Source organism: Saccopteryx bilineata, chromosome 4 (assembly GCF_036850765.1).
Source record: "Saccopteryx bilineata isolate mSacBil1 chromosome 4, mSacBil1_pri_phased_curated, whole genome shotgun sequence".
Lineage (NCBI taxonomy): Eukaryota > Metazoa > Chordata > Mammalia > Chiroptera > Emballonuridae > Saccopteryx > Saccopteryx bilineata.
This window is the reverse complement of record NC_089493.1, coordinates 78078425-78099489: the sequence shown is the minus strand read 5'-3', so window position 1 is coordinate 78099489 and position 21065 is coordinate 78078425. Positions and strand designations below refer to the sequence as shown.

General features: G+C 40.1%; 1 protein-coding gene across 3 annotated transcripts in view; it reads right to left on the bottom strand.

Moving 5' to 3' along the window:
* The window catches only part of UBR1 (ubiquitin protein ligase E3 component n-recognin 1), a 181514-nt gene extending 160674 nt beyond the window's left edge, over positions 1 to 20840 (bottom strand). For all 3 annotated transcript variants that reach the window (XR_010731307.1, XM_066276885.1, XM_066276886.1), the window contains exon 1: positions 20639 to 20840. Coding sequence is in view for 2 of the 3 variants with exons in the window: in XM_066276885.1 (XP_066132982.1) it covers positions 20639 to 20719 (81 nt within the window). In the remaining variant the exon portion in view is untranslated. The remainder of the gene's footprint in view (positions 1 to 20638) is intronic.
* Between the last annotated feature and the right edge of the window lie 225 nt (positions 20841 to 21065).

The window sequence follows — 21065 nt, the reverse complement described above, 5'->3', positions numbered from 1 at the left end:
AAATGAGAGTTGCCGGGTAGATCCCAGTTGGTGCGCATGCAGGAGTCTATCTCCCCTCCTCTCACTTAAAAAAAATAAATAAAAAAAAGAGCCACAGACTGAGAGAAAATATTTGCAATAATAGACTGAATACTTTCCCCTAAAGACAGAAACAAAGCAAGGACAGCTATTCCTCCTATTCAATACTGTACTGCTACTATAATAAGACAAGAAGAAAATAATGAAAGGCATAATGATTGGAAAAAGGAAGTAAAACTGTCTCTATTCACAAATGATATAATTATCTTCATAGGAAATCCCAAGGAATATAAAAAAACACATAAGAATTATAAGTGAATTGAGCAAGCTCACTAGATATAGGATCAACCTATAAAAATCAACTGTATTGGATTAAAAAGCTTTGGTACATATATACTATGGAATACTACTCAGCCATAAGAAATGATGACATCAGATCATTTACAATAACATGGATGGACCTTGATAACATTATACGGAGTGAAATAAGTAAATCAGAAAAAACTAAGAACTATATGAACACATGCATAGATGGGACATAAAAATGAGACTCAGAGACATGGACAAGAATCTGATGGTAACAGGGAGTGGGGTGGAGGGGTGGGGAGCAGGCAAGGAAGGAGAGGGAGGGAGTGGGGGGAGGGTAGGGGCACAAAGAAAACCAGATAGAAGGTGACAGAGGACGATTTGACTTTGAGTGAGGGGTATGCAGCACAATCAAAGGTCAAAATTATCTGGAGATGTTTTCTTGGAACATATGTACCCTGATTTATCAATGTCACTGCATTAAAATTAATAAAAATAAGATAAAAAATCAACTGTATTTCTATATACTAGCAACAAACAAAAAATAAAAATTTAAAAACAGCATTTACAAAAGCATCAAAAATAAAATATTTGAGCATTAATTTAATAAAAGATGTATAAGACTACTACACTGAAAACGACAAAACACTGAAATTTCTAAAACATCTAAATAAAGAGCTATATATCATATTCACTGATTATAACATTCAATATTGTTAAGATGTCTAATTTCCCTAATAGATTCTACACAATCCTAACAAGTTTTGTAGAAAATGACAAGCTGATTCTAAAATGAATATGGAAATGTAAAGACTTACACTACTTGATTTCAGGACTTGCTATAAAGCTATACTAATTGAGACAGTGTAGTATTAGCATTAAGATAAACACAATTGCCTCACTGTTGATGGCGCAATGGGTAGAACATCAACCTAGACAGTGAGGTCCCAGGTTCAAAACCCCAAGGTCATCAGATTTAGCACGGGCTCACCAGTTTTGGTGCAGTGTTGCCAGCTTGAAGACCAAGGTCTCTGGCTTGAGCCCAAGCTTGCTGCCTTGAGCAAGAGGTCAATGGCTTGGCTAGAGCCTCCCAGTCAAGGCACATGCGAGAAGCAATCAATAAACATCAATGAAACAGCAGAGAGAGTCCAAAAAATTGAATCCACACATACAATTAATTGATTTTTGAAAAGAAGCCAACACAAATCAAAGACAATATATTTTTTTAATTTTTATTTTGAAATTAAATTTAACGGGATGACATTGATAAATAAGAGTACAGTCGTCCCTCACCATATCGCAGTTCACTTTTCATGGTAGCACTGTATCGCAGATTTTAAAATTATATATATCTAATTTTATATTGCGAATTTTTCACTATATTGTGGGTTTTTGCAGTACATAGGTATTTTTATATATTATTTTAATTATTTTTGTGGTAAAATAAGCATAGCGAGTGTTTATAAGAGTGTGGGAAAGGTTAATAACTGTGGGAAAGGTTTATGAGAGTTTGGGAGGGTTCATAAAGCCTTAAAACAGGGGTCGGAAAACTTTTTGGCTGAGAGAGCCATGAATGCCACATATTTTAAAATGTAATTCCATGAGAGCTATACAACAACCTATGTACATTACGCATTATCCAATAAAAATTTGGTGTTGTCCTGGAGGACAGTTGTGACTGGCTCCAGCCACCCGAAACCATGAACATGAGCAGTAGGAAATGAATGGATTGTAATACATGAGAATGTTTTATTTTATTTTTTTCTTTTTTTCTTCACCCCCTCCCCCCTCCCCCAACCCCCCCGCCCCTGTTGCCATCACATTCTTGTTCATGTCTCTGAGTCTCATTTTTATGTCCCTTCTATGTATGGATTCATCTCAGTTTTTTTTCTGATTTACTTATTTCACTCCGTATAATGTTATCAAGGTCCATCCATGTTATTGTAAATGATCCGATGTCATCATTTCTTATGGCTGAGTAGTATTCCATAGTATATATGTACCAAAGTTTTTTAATCCACTCGTCCTCTGACGGACACTTGGGCTGTTTCCATATCTTCGCTATTGTGAACAATACTGCCACAAACATGCGGGTGCATTTCTCCTTTTCGAGCCGTTCTATGGTGTCCTTGGGGTATATTCCTAAAAGTGGGATAGCTGGGTCAAAAGGCGGTTCGATTTTCAGTTTTTTGAGGAATCTCCATACTGTTTTCCACAGTGGCTGCACCAGTCTGCATTCCCACCAGCAGTGCAGGAGGGTCCCCTTTTCTCCACATCCTCACCAGCACTTATTCTGTGTTGTTTTGTTGATAAGCGCCATTCTGACTGGTGTAAGGTGATATCTCATTGTGGTTTTAATTTGCATTTCTCTAATGATTAGTGATGTTGAGCATTTTTTCATATGCCTATTGGCCATCTGTATGTCCTCTTTGGAGAAGTGTCTATTCATCTCTTTTGCCCATTTTTGGATTGGGTTGTTTGTCTTCCTGGTGTTGAGTTTTACAAGTTCTTTATAAATTTTGGTTATTAACCCCTTATCAGACGTATTGTCAAATATGTTCTCCCATTGTGTAGTTTGTCTTTTTATTCTGTTCTTGTTGTCTTTAGCTGTGCAAAAGCTTTTTAGTTTGATATAGTCCCATTTGTTTATCCTGTCTTTTATTTCACTTCCCCGTGGGGATAAATCAGCAAATATATTGCTCCGAGAGATGTCGGAGAGCTTACTGCCTATGTTTTCTTCTAAGATGCTTATGGTTTCACGGCCTACATTCAAGTCTTTTATCCATTTTGAGTTTATTTTTGTGAGTGGTGTAAGCTGGTGATCTAGTTTCATTTTTTTGCAGGTAGCTGTCCAATTTTCCCAACACCATTTGTTAAAGAGGCTGTCTTTACTCCATTGTATTTCCTTACCTCCTTTGTCAAATATCAGTTGTCCATAGAACTGTGGGTTTATTTCTGGGTTCTCTGTTCTATTCCATTGATCTATATGCCTGTTCTTATGCCAGTACCAGGCTGTTTTGAGTACAATGGCCTTGTAGTATAACTTGATATCAGGAAGTGTGATACCTCCCACTTTATTCTTCTTTTTTAAGATTGCTGAGGCTATTCGTGTCCTTTTTTGGTTCCATATAAATTTTTGGAATATGTGTTCTATATCTTTGAAGTATGTCATTGGTATTTTAATTGGTATTGCATTGAATTTATAAATTGCTTTGGGTAATATAGACATTTTAATGATGTTTATTTTTCCTAACCATGAGCACGGTATATGCTTCCACTTGTTAGTATCTTCCTTGATTTCTTTTATCAATGTTTTGTAATTTTCCGAGTACAAGTCTTTAGTCTCCTTGGTTAAGTTTACTCCTAGGTACTTTATTTTTTTGGTTGTAATTGTGAAGGGGATTGTTTCCTTAATTTCTCTTTCTGACTGTTCATTGTTGGTGTATAAAAATGCGTCTGATTTCTGAGTATTGATTTTATATCCTGCCACTTTGCTGAATTTATTTATCAGGTCCAGTAGTTTTTTGACTGAGACTTTAGGGTTTTCTATATACAATATCATATCATCTGCAAATAATGATAGTTTTACTTCTTCTTTTCCAACTTGAATGCCTTTTATTTCTTCTTCTTGTCCGATTGCTGTGGCTAGGACTTCCAGGACTATGTTAAATAAGAGTGGTGAAAGGGGGCACCCCTGCCTTGTTCCTGATCTTAAGGGTATTGCTTTTAATTTTTGCCCATTGAGTATGATATTGGCTGTGGGTTTCTCATAGATGTTTTATATTTTTAACATTTTTTTTATTAAAGATTTGTCTGTGAGCCAGATGCAGCCATCAAAAGTGCCACATCTGGCTCCCAACCCCTGCCTTAAAAAATATATAAATAATAAAATAAATATAAGGTCGTTACTTTGCAGAATTTTGCCTATTGCAGAGGGTTCTGGAACCTAACCCCCGTGACAGACACGGGACCACTATACTGCTTTGTAATCTACTTTACTGAGCTATATTTTATTAATGTCTTTTCATATTAGTAAATAAGCATCTTCATTATCAGTTATTTTTCTTTTTCTTTTGAACTTACTTTAGACTTACAGGAAACTTGGAAAAATAGCACAAATAGTTTTTGTTGGGTTTTTTTTTTTTTTTTTAACAGAGACAGAGTCAGAGAGAGGGACAGATAGGAATAGACAGATAGGAACAGAGAGAGATGAGAAGCATCAATCTTTAGTTTTTCATTGCAACACCTTAATTGTTCATTGATTGCTTTCTCATATGTGCCTTGACTGGGGGGCTAAAGCAGACCGAGTAACCCCTTGCTAGAGCCAGCGACATTGGGTCCAAGGTGGTGAGTTGTGTTTTTTTTTTTTTGCTTAAGCCAGATGAGCCCAAGCTCAAGCTGGCAACCTTGGGGTCTCAAACCTGGGTCCTCCACATCCCAGTCCGATGCTCTATCCACTGCGCCACCGCCTGGTCAGGTGCACAAATAGTTCTTTCATGTCTCATACCTATATCCACCAGTATTAACATCTTGCATAACCTTAGTACAATTATTAGGGACAGAAAATTAATATTGATAATAACTAAACTACAGACCTTATTTTAATTTTACCAGGCTTTCCCAATAATGCCCTTTTTCTGTTCCAGGATCTTATCTAGGATCCCATGTTACATTTAATTATTTCTCCTTTGTCTCTTCCAGTCTGTAAGTGTCTCGGTTTCTTCATAGTACTCCAGTTTGTAACCATGTCTTGGTCTTTCCTTGTTTTTCATGACCTTGTCATTTTTAGAGTATTAAGCAGTTATTTTGTACAATGTTCCTCAATTTGAGTTCCTTTTTTTTCGTTATTAGAATGAGATTACAGTGGTCCCTCGTCTATCGCAGGGGTTAGGTTCCAGAACCTCCTGCAATAGGCGAAAATCCTCAAAGTAGCGACCTTATATTTATTTTATTTATATATATTTTTAGGCTTTATAAACTCTCTCCACACTCTTATAAACCTTTCCCACACTGTTATTAACCTTTCCCACACTCTTATAAATACTATGCTCTTAAACATTCTCTAAATATTGGGTTGGGGAATAAGTTCGTAGCGTTTTTATATTTTCTTTTATTTTACAATTTGTTTGCTGTTTGGCAAAGGGTAAGTATTCATTCGATAAAACTCTTTCTGCTCTACAAAACTATGTTAATTGTATTTTTGAGTTATTTAATTTTTTATTAGTTTTGAGGCTTAGAAATGGAATACCCAAGAGGCAAAAATCAACATTTTCAACACCTGCTCTTCTTTGCTTTTCATCGAGGTCAAAAAGCTGCCGAAGCAGCCCGGGACATTTGCGACGTGTATGGAGAAGGTGTCATAGGTGAGTCTACAGCACGGAAATGGTTTGCAAAGTTCAAAAATGGCAACTTTGACGTCGATGACACGTCCCAAAGCGGAAGGCCTTCTGAATTCGATGAAGAACGTCTCAAATCACTTTTGAAGGAGAACGGTTGCCAAACCAGTCGTGAATTGGTGGAAAAAATGAACTGTGATCATAAAACGATTCTCAATCACCTTCATTCAATGGAATTTACCGAAAAATTGGGAGCCTGGGTGCCTCACGAGCTCAACAAAAAAAACAAAGAAAGTTGCCTTCAAATTGCTTCTCAGCATCTCGCCCGCCATCGAGCAACATGTGGTCATAAACAGCGCTTTTTGTACCGAATCGTCACGGGAGATGAGAAATGGTGCCTATACATCAATATGAAGCAAAGAAAGGAGTGGGTGGCTCCAGGAGATACGCCAAAGCCGAGAGTCAAGCCGGATCTTCATCCAAAGAAGATCATGATATGTGTTTGGTGGGACTGGGAGGGCATGGTGCACTGGGAAATGCTCGAAAAGAATGCCACGGTCAACAAGGAGCTCTACATTGCCCAGCTACACCACGTGAATGAGGCTATTCGACTGAAAAGACCTGATTGACATGGTCAAACCATACTCCTTCACGACAACGCCAGGCCTCATGTTGCACAAGTCATCAAAGCCGCACTTCAAGAGCTGGAATGGGAGGTCCTTCAGCATCCGCCGTATTCTCCGGACCTTGCACCGACCCATTACCATCTTTTCCGCTCCCTGTCAAACCATATGAAGGGCGTTACCTTCGATAACAAAGAGGTCCTTAAAAACTGGCTCAACAACTTCTTTGACACCAGACCAGGCGATTTTTGGCGGAATGGCATCAACAAATTGGTTGAGAGGTGGGAAGAGGTTGTAAACAGCAACGGCGAATATATAATTGATTAACTTATTGAAATAATTATTGTTTTTTGTTTAAATAAAAGCGGTAAAAATGCTATGAACTTATTCCCCAACCCAATAATTAAGATAATATATAAACATACCTACATACCGCAAAATCCCACGATATAGTGAAAAATACACAATACAAAATTAGATGCATACAATTTAAAAATCTGCAATGTAGTAAGACCACAAAAAGAGAACCATAATATGGCGAGGGACGACTTGTATGTCTAAAGTCTCAATTTGGTTAAATATTACACATATTTACATGTGGGAAAAATTCAGAAGGAATATATACCAAAATATTAACAGTGGTGGGTTGTGGAATTCTAGTATATTTTCATGGAGTCTGTATGTTTGCTTACTTAATATGAATAATATCCTTATAGTGATTTCACATTAAGGGGACAATTTTTTTATTATAATATTTAAAATATTTTATTAAAACCTTTTTTTAAAAACTATGCCTTCTACTTGAGTGTGGGATCATACATATGACCCCATGGTCGCTGGCTTGAGCCCAACCAAGGTCGCTGGCTTGAGCCCAACCAAGGTTGCCGCTAGCTTGAGCAAGGGGTCACTAGCTCAGCTGGAGCCCCCTGGTCACAGCACATATGAAAAAAGTACTCAATGAACAACTAAGGTGCCGCAACTATGAGCTAATGCTTCTCATCGCTCTCTCTTCCTGTCTGTCTGGCCCTCTCTCAAAAATAAATAGATAGATAGATAGATAGATAGATAGATAGATAGATAGATAGATGATAGATAGAGCAAGCCATGCCTTCCAGTATTCTAACTCTCAGTTCTCCAGGGTACTCGCAGACCAACAACTTGTTTTTTCTGTATATCTGGTATAACTATAACTAGCAGATAAATAATATCTAATGTTTTATGGTATACCTAAGGTTCTTCAAAATACTAAATGGAAAAAGAAAAACCCTGTATATTCAGTACTATACATCAAACAAAAAACTTTTCTGTCCCACCTAATTATGGAAGGCAAAGAACTAGTTCAGGTTTTCCAAGATTATTTTCAAGAACATTTGAGTATTTCCAAGATTATTTGAAATTCAAAAACAAAGAGAGTCAAAAGCCTAAGAGATCTTCTGGTTCAAGTCTCTCATTGTACAGATGAGAAAATTGAGTCACAGGAAAGAAAGAAATTGGCTTATCCTAGATCCAATAAGCAATTAGTATCAGAGTCAGGAATAGAACCGAAGTATCCTAACTCTTATTAGAGTTCAGTGCTCATTCTCCTTAACCAAATACAAATACAAATACTGATCAGCTTACAATCATTCAACTTTACAACCACAATCGCTAGCCACGACTGCTCGGTGTCTGGAAGCGCAAGCGTTGCCCAGCTGGGCATATGACAGTGCGGACCAGCTTCCGGCAGCACTACCATCTCCGCGTAAACCATTTCAACTGTTATCCCAGACTCAGTAGAGCAATTTGTGTTTTGTGTTTGGATATTTTTCATCAAACCCCTCCCAAGATGTCTACCAAGAGGAAACTGTCTTTGTAAATATTAAACCAGTTGTACTGGTAATGCAGTATTTTACTTAAACCTGACGAATGTAAAAATAAGAAACAAAATGGTATAGAGATGATATAAATGGCATAAAATGAACAAAGAAAATTATGATATATAACAATAATGAAAGAAAATTATGATAAAATATGACTTAAAGATTTTTATAACATCATTTCACAGTACTGTACATATAGCCTAGTCAACTTACGACCAAATCGTGTTATGACCCATCTGTCGGAACCAATCGTGGTCGTAAGTCGAGCACTAGCTGCATATATTTCTTTTGTGACAGAGACAGAGAGAAACAGAGAGAGCGACAGATAGGAACAGACAGACAGGAAGGGAGAAAGATAAGCATCATTTCTTCATTGCAGCTCCTTAAATCTCCGTAGTTGTTCACTGACCACGTTCTCATGTGCCTTGACTGGGGGGCTGCAGCAGAGTGAGTGACCTCTTGCTCAAGCCAGCAACCTTGGGCTTCAAGCCCACGATCTTTGGGCTCAAGTCAGTAACCAAGGGGTCATGTCTATGATCCCGCGCTCAAGCCAGTAACCTTGGTTTTCCAAACCTGGGTTCTCCGTGTCCCAGTCCGACACTATCCACTGTGCCACCACCTGGTCAGGCCAAATATACATTTCTTTTAAATTTACCCTTAATACTTGCTCAATTTCATTTTACTACTAACACAAAATAAAAACCAAAGCTTTGCCTATAATTTTTTCCTCCAAATGAGGGCCATTAGCTAACATCTAACATTCCTAGATATGTACTAAGTATTGTATCTTTGTGAGGAACTTTATACTTTAGGTTGACTTAAGCAGAATGTCAGCGTTCTGATTCCTTAAATACCCTCTCCGCTGATCTTGCTACCAGCTCTCTAACCTTCCACCCTCACCCCACCTTAGCTATTCTTCAAGGTCCATTTAGCTTAAGGGCCACTTTCCTGAATACTTCACTGATCAGCCTAAGGAAATTTCTCTCCCCTTAACTCCAATATAGCACTTACTGAGGGAAGTACTCATTCAGTACCTATATCTCTACCACATAATATCTGTTACCTTGAAATGTGTACATCTAGCTTAACCAGATTAACAGCTCCCTGAGGAGAAAAACTTTGCCTTCCAAATCCCTGTATCCCACAGGCCTACCACAAGTACCTAACAAAAATTCTCAATCAGTGCTGAATGTTATAGACTTCCAGCCAGAGAGAACAAAGCAAACGCTGACAACATTAAGCCTTCTATAACTTCGTTAACAGAATTCATATAGGAGACAAAATAAAATTATACTCTTTCACTAAAATTTTTCTTAGATGACTGCAACAACTATAAACAATTTTTCCAATGGAAATTTGTCTTTTTTTTCTCCAGATAAGAACAACCATACAAAATGTATTGTACTGAATGACTTGTTCAGGAATTATTGGTGATTGGAATAGAATTGCTTCTCTTCTGTTTGGTTGCTTTTAGTAATTTTCCCAATTTAAGACAAGAATAAAATTAGGAATTTTTAATTTCAATATACAGAAAAACAAAACAAAATACTTTTTTTTCAGCATTTGGAGTTAAGAGAAGGATTTCCTAATTGTTCTCCAAAAACAAGTTCTCACATATTTAAATTTCCAAACATTTCCCTTGTCTCCAGGGATTTGCATGCCTATTTGGGAACATCATTCTGAAAAAGAAACTTACTTTAAATATAGTGTATAATTCTTTTTCTAATTCTTCTGTTTTGAAGTGGCAACAAAATCTGGAGGCTCTAGAATTGATCATGTAGCAAGTACTGGATTAGTAATTGGAGAATCTTCAGACACCAAAAAATCTTTTGGTTATACAAAGTTTTCTTGTAACATCATTTGAAATATTCATAAAGTTTAAAAATAAGAAAACGACTCATGCTCAACTTCTTACCACATAGGGAAATCCTATTCTATCTGATGGTTAGCTCTCTAAGCCTGTCAAAATACTTCCTCTCAGCTAACTTCCATTCTTAGTCACAATAGAACCAAAATCTACCCTCCTGTAACTTTAAGCCTATTCTGTATGAAATAATCTAATATCATTTGCTTGGCTATCTCACCCAACAGCTTTCCAAATAAATTAAGATAACTTACTATGCTTCTCATTAGTCTCTCCATTCTGGCACTAAATTGGAACACAGAAACTATACAGTGTGTCCGTAAAGTCATGATGCACTTTTGACCGGTCACAGGAAAGCAACAAAAGACGATAGAAATGTGAAATCTACACCCAATAAAAGGAAAACCCTCCCAGTTTCTGTAGGATGATGTGGCAGCATGTGTGCATGCGCAGATGATGACGTAACACCGTGTATACAGCAGAGCAGCCCACGGCCATGCCAGTCGAGATGTGGACGGTACAGAGGAAAGTTCAGTATGTTCTGTGGCTCGCTAAATTCGAATCCGTGACCAAAGTGCAACGTGAATATTGGCGCGTTTATAACGAATTGCCACCACATAGGAATAACATTACTTGGTGGGATAAGCAGTTGAAGGAAACCGGCAGCTTGGTGGAGAAACCCCGTTCTGGTAGGCCATCAGTCAGTGACAAGTCTGTGGAGACTATACGGGATAGCTACCTAAGGAACCCTAAAAAATCTGTGCGTGAGCCCACATTGAACTGCACTGAATAGGTATGAACCTGGGAGAGTTTTCCTTTTATTTGGTGCAGATTTCACATTTCTATCGTCTTTTGTTGCTTTCCTGTGACCGGTCAAAAGTGCACCATGACTTTACAGGCACACTGTAGAAAACACGTCCACCCCTATGACCAAAATTCGGCTCATCCCTAACGACACGGTATCTAGACCACTCTCCATTTGCTTACTCTTTTATGGAACGTGTACAATATGTCTCCATGCTACCTTCCTTATCCAGATCACTAAACTGCTTTAAAAGATCATGTTCTTTTTTTGGCAGCCATATCACCTTATGACTTAAGAGTCTGCAGACAACTAAAAAAAAACCTTAGCTCAATCACATTTAAGAGACCTAGTCCTATAATTATGACAAAAGATGAAGTTTACTGTTAAATACTTGAACGTAATTGACCTTCTAATAGTTTACTTACTGCCATTCTTCAGAACGAAGTCTATTTGACTTGTTTGGAAGAGCAGGCTGTAACCACTTAATGTGTCTTTATGTACTACCTTTTAAAATGCCTTTGAACTATTAGTATTTATAGATAAGCTAGAAATGACGTTATCCACAAAAGGAAAAATCTACTAATTTATTCATTTGTTTCTTTTTTATACACACATACTCTATCTTGTAATATAAGAAAGGATTTTAGTTGGTTTGCAAATATATATTCAATACAGTAGGAAGAGAATATGAGGTATGTACCCCAGAGTTTAGGAAAACAGATTTTATTCATCCAAAGACTTCAAGTAAAGCTTCGAAAACTGGAGCATGAACCTATGGTCAGAGGAAAAACAGGAAGAGAATGGCTTAAGAGGGACAGTATGTTCTCAAAGCTAAATTCAGACAACATGTTTACATATTTCAACAGGAAAGAAAAGAGATGGGCCTTGTTTATCACGTGACTCTATATTTGATCCAGCCTATTTTATCAATGCCATGAAGACACAGTAAACTCTCTTATCATATTTACAAGCACAAGGCTGGCAGGGATAAAAAAAATTCTCCTTTGGCTGATACTGCACTGAAACTAGTAATGTGAAGCTTAATTGTGATGAAAGTAAACTCCATCTGGACAGGCCTATGACATTCCTAAACAGCAAGTAAGCACTTTGGTAAGTATAATAACTCTTCTGGATTCTTTCAGTAACATTTACTCAGTACAGCATATTTCCATATGCACTTAGCTTACTACAGGGGAGTAACTTAACAGTAAAAAAAAAAAAAAAAAAAGGCTGTAGCAAATGCTCTAAAAAACCAAATAACTACTGTTTCTTCAATAAGAGGCATGCTAACTCACAATACCTTAGAAAAACACATAGGAGTTCATAGTAAACCACAGGGACTAACGAGCCTTTAATAGGTCCTGGTCAGTTGGCTCAGTGAAGAGAGCGTCAGCCTGGCATGAGGATGCCCAGGATCCAACACCTGGTCAGGGTACACATGAGAAGCAACCATCCGCTTCTCTTCCCGTTCCTCTCCCCCTTCTCTCTTCAATTCTCACAGCCAGTGGCTTCACTGGTTTGTTAGCCCCGGGTACTGAGGAACAGAGGATAGCTCTACTGGTCCGAGCATCGGCCTCAGACAGTGGTTGACAGGTGGATCCCAGTTGGGGCACTTGCGAGATTCTGTCTCACTATCTCACCCTTTCTCAATTAATGAATAAACAAACAAATAAATAAATAGGTCTTAATAGTTTGTCTTAAGCAACTGAAGCAATGGGTTAAAAGCTTAAAGAAAGTTGTGTCACAGAGCATAGTGTATGACTAATACCTTTAGAGAAATGTGTAAAATGAAAACCTCTTTAACTTGCAGGACAATGTTTGTTATTAAACATTAGCAGTCAGTCTCCAGTACCAGTTCATCTATATTAAGTTACTGTTCTTTCCTAGCCATTTACAGGTGGTGGGACTGAATCTGTCACTTTGACTAAATTTTAAAACTTTGTATGTGACAAGATAGAATTTGGTACTGAAAATCAGAGTCTTCCCTAGCTACCCATAACAGAAATTGGAAGATGAAAATGAAAAAACAACAGGCACTAGGCACTGCTATGACCTGGTGGCAAAGCACTTTAGTTAGGACTCATAAGACTTTCGTTTTCATCCTAGTTTTCTCACTTGAAGTGTATCCTTACTATAGAAAGTTGTGCTTTGGCCTAAAATGACATAGATTCAAATTTCTGAGAAAAATCACCTCCACTGAAAAAATAGCATGTAATTTCCCATTCCTTCCTTTTTATCTCAATATTTTAAAGTCAATTGTCAAGGGCCCTGACAGGTGGAACAGTGGATAAAGCATCAGCCTGACATATGGATGTCCCAAGTTCAATTTCTAGTTAGGGCATACAGGAGCAGCGAGCATCTACTTCTCTTCCTCTCCCTCTCCTTCTTCCCCTTCCACAGGCAGTGGCTCCATTGGTTCAGCATAGCCCCAGGCATTGAGGATAGCTCGGTTGGTCCAAGCACATCAGCCTGAGGTGCTAAAAATAGCCCAGTACTCAAGCATTAGCCCCAGATGGGGTTGCTAGATGGATCTCAGTTGGGGTGCATGCAGGAGTCTGTCTCACTATCACCCCTCCTATCACTCATAAATAAATAAATAAAGTCAACTTTAAACTGATCTTTTAAACATCCCCTACATATGAGATTGTAGATAATTTTTCCTTGATATTCATAATTTTGCACAAACATAACAATATTAAACTATTTATAAAAATGAAAATCCTGGCTCCAGCAAGGGGTTAATCCGTCTGCTGAAAGCCCGCGGTCAAGGCACGTATGAGAAAGCAATCAATGAACAATTAAGGTGTTGCAACGCACAACAAAAAACTAATGATTGATGCTTCTCATCTCTCCGTTCCTGTCTGTCTGTCCCTGTCTATCCCTCTCTCTGACTCTCTCTGTCTCTGTTAAAAAAAAAAAAAAATGAAAATCCCATTTAGGTACAAGATAAATTCTGGGAATAACAGAAATGTTCTATATCCTAATTTGGTGGTAGTTATACAGGTGTATACATCTGTCAAAACTAATCAACCAAACGTTTTAAATGGATGATTTTATTATACATAATCTCCTCATTCATTCATAAAAATTTTGAAGTAATGTGCTAAGAGATACAGTTGTGAACAGGAAACAGTTTACTGTCTAGAAGGAAAGAAAGACAGTAAATAGACAATACTGAGTATAACCTGATATGTTATATACAATAGTATGAAAAAGGTACTATAAGGATATAGGGGTACATCTAACTTGGCTCTACCATCACAAACACGTGATGTAACTCCGTGTTCTAAAACTACAAAATTCTACTTTCTGACCATAATGTTCAGTCATTCCTAACTTTTGTCATCATCATAACTTTAATACCTTAAATCTCACCAATTCCATTGGCTTTTCTTAGCTCCCTGCTCAGTCTGGACTCCAAGGTTAGCCACTACCCTAATACACCCCTCTATTCCCTCTACTCTCCCTGCCTCCCTTCCTTCATCTTCCATCTCCCTTTCCCAATCACTACCTATCTTACTAAAATAATTCACTAATGTTGAAATTCACTTATTCATTAAGAGTATGTAAATGTCTGCTATATCAAGCACATACTGGGATATATCAGTAAACAAATCAAACATAATCCTTGCCTTCATGGAGCTTACATTCTAGTAGAAGAGACAGACATTTAAATAAGTAAATAAAGACAATACATTAATTACAGCCTAATTAATATATTAATTACAGAATAAATAGGGTACTTTGGCAAAAAATAAGGGGAACCCATCTTTTAGACAAAGTATCAAGAAAAAACAAAAGAAAAACATACTAACAAGAGAAAAAAAAAACCCCAACAAATAAAGACACAAGCCCTGGCCTGACCAGGCGGTGGCACAGTGGATAGAGCGTCAGATTGGGATGTGGAGACCCAGGTTCGAGACTCCGAGGTCCCCAGCTTGAGCGTGGGCTCATCTGGTTTGAGCAAAGTTCACCAGTTGGACCCAAGGTCGCTGGCTTGAGCAAGGGGTTATTCAGTCTGCTGTAGCCCCACAGTCAAGGCACATATGATGAGAAAGCAATCAATGAACAACTAAAGTGCCACAACAAAAAACTGATGATTGATGCTTCTCATCTCTCTCCGTTCCTGTCTGTCTGTCCCTATCTATCCCTCTCTCTGACTCACTCTCTGTCTCTGTAAAAAAATTAAATTAAATTAAAAAAAAAAAAAAAAAAGACACAAGCCCTAAAGCAAGAACATGGCCTTGTTTTAGAAGCTAAGAGTCCAGGATAGCTAAAACCAAATGTGGAGAAAGTATCAAGAAGTTAGGGGAGGCCCTGGCAGGTTGGCTCAATGGTAGAGGATCAGCCCGGCATGTGTAAGTCCCAGGTTCGATTTCCGGCCAAGGCACACAGGAGAAGTGCCCATCTGCTTCTCTACCCTTCTCCCTCTCCTTTCTCTTTGTCTCTCTCTTCCACTCCTGCAGCCAACGCTCCACTGGAGCAAAGTTGGCCCGGGCGCTGAGGATGGCTCCATGGCCTCCACTTCAGGCGCTTGAATGGCTCTGGTTGCAACAGAGCGACGCCCCAGATGGGCAGAGCATCGCCCCCTGGTGGGCATGCTGGGTAGATCCCAGTGAGGTGCATGCGGGAGTCTGTCTCTGTCTCCCAGCTTCTCACTTCAGAAAAATACAAAAAAAAAAAAAAAAAAGAGATTAAAGAAGTTAGGTGTCATATAGAGGCCAGATCAGGCAGGATCATGAATGACATACTGAGTTTAGATTTTATTCCAAGTACAGTGGGAAACAACTAAAGATTTTAGGCAGGAAAGTGGCATGAATATGATTTAGTCTTAAAAAATTTTACTCTGGGCCCTGGCCGGTTGGCTCAGCGGTAGAGCATTGGCCTGGTGTGCAGGAGTCCTGGGTTCGATTCCCGGCCAGGGCACACAGGAGAAGCGCCCATCTGCTTCTCCACCCCTCCCCCTCTCCTTCCTCTGTCTCTCTCTTCCCCTCCCGCAGCCGAGGCTCCATTGGAGCAAAGATGGCCCTGGCGCTGGGGATGGCTCTGTGGCCTCTGCCTCAGGCGCTAGAATGGCTCTGGATGCAACAGAGCGATGCCCCAGATGGGTAGAACATCGTCCCCCTGGTGGACATGCCATGTGGATCCCAGTCGGGCACATGTGGGAGTCTGTCTGACTGCCTCCCCGTTTCCAGCTTCGGAAAAAAGAAAAAAAAAAAAAAGAAAAAAAAATTTTACTCTGGCTTAACCAGGTGGTGGTGCAGTGGATAGAGCATCGGCCCGGGATGCAGAGGACCCAGGTTCCAAGCCCCGAGGTGGCCAGCTTGAGTGCAGGCTCACCAGCTTGGGTGCGGGGTCACTGGCTTGAGTGTAGGATCATAGACATGACCTCATGGTTGCCAGCTTGAACCTAAAGATCCCTGGTTTGAAGCCCAAGGTCACTGGCTTGAGTCCAAGGTAATTGGCTTGAGCAAGGGGTCACTGGCTCGGCTGGAGTCCCCCAGTCAAGGCACATATGAGAAAGTAATCAATGAACTACTAAAGTGCCACAACTACGAATTGATGCTTCTCATCTCTCTCCCTTCCTGTCTGTCCCTACCTGTACTCCTGTCTCTCTTTCTGTCTTTGTCTCTTGCTATAAAAAATAAATTTTACTCTGGTTGCTATGAGGAGAATCAACTGGAAGAGGGCAAAAATGGAAGCTTCAAAGAGATGTTAAGAGGCCACAGCAGTTGCCTCAGTTGAAAAAATGGAGACTAGGACTAGAGAGGTGGAGAGGAGACAGAGTAGTTTTGTGTTCAAGAGCTATTATGGAAACATCATCTACTGAGACAGAAACAACAAAAGTCTTGACCTGCCTCCCTCCCAACATCTGGTCCTTCCCAACATCTAGACCTTCCTCTCTGTATATGATACAACTACAGTCATGACTGATTAGGCCAAAAACTCTCATCTGTTTCTTCCCTTTTCCCTTAGCAAATCCACAAGCAAATCTTTTTGCTTCTACCATACTTCCAAAATCTTTCTGAAATCTATCTTCTCTTTATCTCCAGTGATCTAACACAAGCCACCATCAACTAGGCCTTAGGTAAGTTACTGCAGTAGCTAGCTTTCTAATTGCTCCCTCTATTTGAAGCACTTATCAGACATCCAAGTGGATATGTCAAGTAGGCAGCTGAATTTGTGATTCTGGAGCTAAGTGAGATGACCTAAATTTGAGAACTGAACACAAACAGATGATATTTAAAGCCATGGAACTGAATGAAATCACATGGGCAGAGGGTGTAGACAGGAAAAAGAGCTAGTGCCATGATAGGAAAAAATCTGAGATGGAGTTAAGAAAGAAAATCCAGTCAAAGACAGAGAGCAAAAATTCTGTCAGACCACCCATGTCTCTGAATTCCCTTTTTCCAGCCCTCATCTTTCTGGGTCCAATAAACCACCCATTCCTAGAAACTATACTCTATGACACTACTCTCACCTCATACCTGCTTGGCTATTCCCTTTCTTTTTTTATATATTTTTAAAATTTTTTTAAATTTTTTTAAATTTATTTATTTTTCTGAAGCTGGAAACAGGGAGAGACATTCAGACAGACTACCGCCTGCACCTGACCGGGATCCACCCGGCACGCCCACCAGGGGGCGATGCTCTGCCCCTCCGGACCAGAGCCACTCTAGCGCCTGGGGCAGAGGCCGAGGAGCCATCCCCAGCGCCCGGGCCATCTTTGCCCCAGTGGAGCCTCGGCTGTGGGAGGGGAAGAGAGAGACAGAGAGGAAGGAGAGGGGGAGGGGTGGAGAAGCAGATGGGCGCTCCTCCTGTGTGCCCTGGCCAGGAATCAAACCTGGGACTTCTGCATGCCAGGCCAACGCTTTACCACTGAGCAAACCGGCCAGGGCATTGGCTTCTCCCTTTCTTATTCCTGGTTTTCCTCCTTCCTCTGCCCCTGAAATTCAAACACTCCTGTTTCTCCCTCCTTCTCCCACTCTCACCCTATGTGCCTCTCTCTCTGTATGTATAGGTATACACACACACACACCTATACATAAACATACTTTCTTCCTCAAAGATATTATCCATACCCACAACATTACAACATCGTCAACTCTGTACTGAGAACATCCGAATGAATAGCTTAAGTCTTACTCAAAGTGTGGCCTGCTGCCCTGACCAGGCAGTGGCGCAGTGGATAGAGCGACGAACTGGGATGCAGAGGACCCAGGTTCAAAACCTCAAGGTCGCCAGTTTGAGCGCAGGCTCATCTGCTTTGAGCAAGGCTCACCAGCTTGAGCCCAAGGTCGCTGGCTCAAGCAAAGGGTAGCTCAGTCTGCTGTAGCCCCCCCACCATCAAGACACATATGAGAAAGCAATCAATGAAAAACTAAGGTGTCGCAATAAAGAATTGATGCTTCTCATCTCTCCCTTCCTGTCTGTCCCTATTTGTCCCTCTTTCTGTCTCTATCACAAAAAACAAAAACAACAACAAAAAAAGTGTGGCCTGCAAGACCAGAACTTCAGAATCAGTAGGATATGCTTATGAAAATGCAAATCTGCAGAGCACAGAGCATTGCCCCCTGGTGGGCAGAGCGCTGCCCCTGGTGGGCTTGCCGGGTGGATCCCGGTCGGGCGCATGCAGGAGTCTTGTCTGACTGTCTCTCCCCGTTTCCAGATTCAGAAAAAGACAAAAAGAAAAAAAAGGAAAAAAAAGAAAATGCAAATCTCTTGGAACCACACCCCAGATCAACAGAGTCATTTCCCCTAATCATTCTTAAGCAATGGTAGTTCTAAATATCCAATAATTCATACCTATTATTTCACTCTAATTGTGTGTTAGGTGATGTTAGGAATTTAAGAGCTTTCATACTTGTTGATAGCAATATGACAGAAAAATGACCTAGAGACTAGAAAGGAAGTTGATTTAAGGATAGCAGAACCTATAACCACCAACAAGACTCTCATGGAGCTGGTAAGATTTCTTAAATCTCTGTAACTGTCCAATATTTATCATTTTTTGTTTTCCCTTCCTCCCAATGGTGATTTAAAATAAAAATCAATCAAATGTCAAAGAATCTCTGACCTTGCTTTGCTCAATAGAAAAGAAGTAGTAATTTGTAAAGCAAGAATCTTACTTGAGTGTAAGGATAAAATTGAAGATGGTAGCTTTAAAAAGAAAAGTAGAATTCTATGTGGAGTATTTAAGCAGATAGTTAAATCCAAGCAAAAAAAGTGACCTCAATGCTTAAGTCACAGGTCTACCTCCACTTATGTCACCATACCTTGTATTAAAATTATTTGAGCACTTTTCTTATCTTGAGGCTGTGAGTTGTCTCAAGCTATTACACTTCTCTTGGCATCCATCTACTACTTTGCAAATCCCAAAGCCTTGCCCAATGAAATCTAATATTTCTTGAAGCAGAGTCTGCAACATAATTCTAGCTCACTTCCTGTACCATGATCTCCAATCCCAAGTAAATGAAGTCCAGATTTATGAGGTTTTACTGTACCACCTGGAAAGAACATAGCAATGCTTTAAATAAACACCAGTCACCTTTAGCAATACAAAATTACATTAATACTTCTGCCCACAGGACACAGTTTCTCCACTATTTCTAAGATATAAAAAGTACAAGCTACCATTAAGACCAGATGTTTCCACTGCTCCTAAACTTTCCCTATCTTCTCATTTCTCATCATCTCAGATACATGCTTCCTCCATCAATAACAGCAGTGGAGTAAGGCTGAATTGCTATTTTGGGGTAGAGGATAGCTGTAGAGGAGGGCTGCAAAGCACTGCCATAGCTAGTGGTCAAACCCTTATTCCAACTCCCTCCCTACCTGGCTTATCTCTCCTAGCCATACTCATCAGTCCCTGGTGTGGACTCTTATTTCTGCAGCTTACTCTGTTCTCACATAAAACAATGCTCAAGTGTCTGCAGTGTTAAAATACTTCAAGAGTGTTTTCATTAAAACTACAAACCAAAGAAACTTCAGAAAGAGGTGTATATACTACACTCTTTTATACGCAAGAATAAAGACAAATTGATACAACTCAACATTATGCAGTAATCAATATTTGAATATTTCCTACGTATCTCCCCACTAGATCTGGAGACATTCAGAACATTGCCTATTGTTACGCCCTCTCTCTCTCTTATCCTCCTCAGTCAGCTTTCTCCCTGTGGCTAGCTGAATGACTCAAATTTTCACACTATCTCTCTGCCTTCCCATTCTTTCAACATATAGATACCAATTAACGGCACCGCTCTGACTTGAAATGTCTGGTAGTCCCCTTTTCACCTTTAAAAAGCAGCAATTGGAGAAGACCGGTTAGTCCATTAAGGACTAGGCCTAGGGTTCTCAAAATACTGGAATGAACGGTTGCAACTTCTACACTCCAGATCTCGACAAGAGTTGACAGTGGCATTCTCAGGCCCCACCCAGGCAGCTATGCAATCACTAGGTGCTGCATCCCGGATTCCTACCGTCAAGACGGGTTAACGATATGTCTATCAGAAAATGGCTCTTCCTCCAACCCCGCCTCGGCCCCCACACCAGCCCAGTCCCCAACATCACCAGTTATTTCTCCTTCAAGATAAGCATATGCTTGAGCTCGTCACTACTAATAAATGACAAAGTCATTATATTCCGCAGGCTTGGACAGCAAGAACGTGGGTGATGACTAACTTTTTATTTAGTGGCTTCCTTCCAGATCAATCCATACGACTCCCCCTCCCCAGAGCCGCCATAAGAGGTGAAGCTTACATCGTTCCGAGCGCGGTAAGGAGAAACTGGGGGGGTACAAAAGGAACTGGCCCACAAAGACTTACAGATGCAAGTAGCTGCGGGGTCTGGGGCAAGTTCGGGCTGACTTCCATCCTCTCCGCACCCCTCACTTCCTCGTCCGCCATCTTGAGGGAAACTGACGCTTGCAGTTGCAGACCCCCGGCCAGAGAGAAGCGGAAACCTGTGGCCGGTCCAAGAGAAAAGGGGCGACACTTTTACGACGGCCCAAGTCGAATTTGACGCAGAATCCAACGAGGGCTTCCGGTCCGCTTCCCGGAAGTAAGCGTCACGGCGGCTAGAGCCAGAGGGTTTTCAATTTTATGGTTTCTGGGTGGTAGTGTTCCTTTGCTGATGGTTCTATATCTGGTTTTGGAGCCGAGAACTCTTGCACCTAAGAGGTATAAAAACAAATTCAGCGTCCACTATGAAAGAAAGAAAACTGTTGGGCTGAGTAAGAACGCGTTCTGGGTC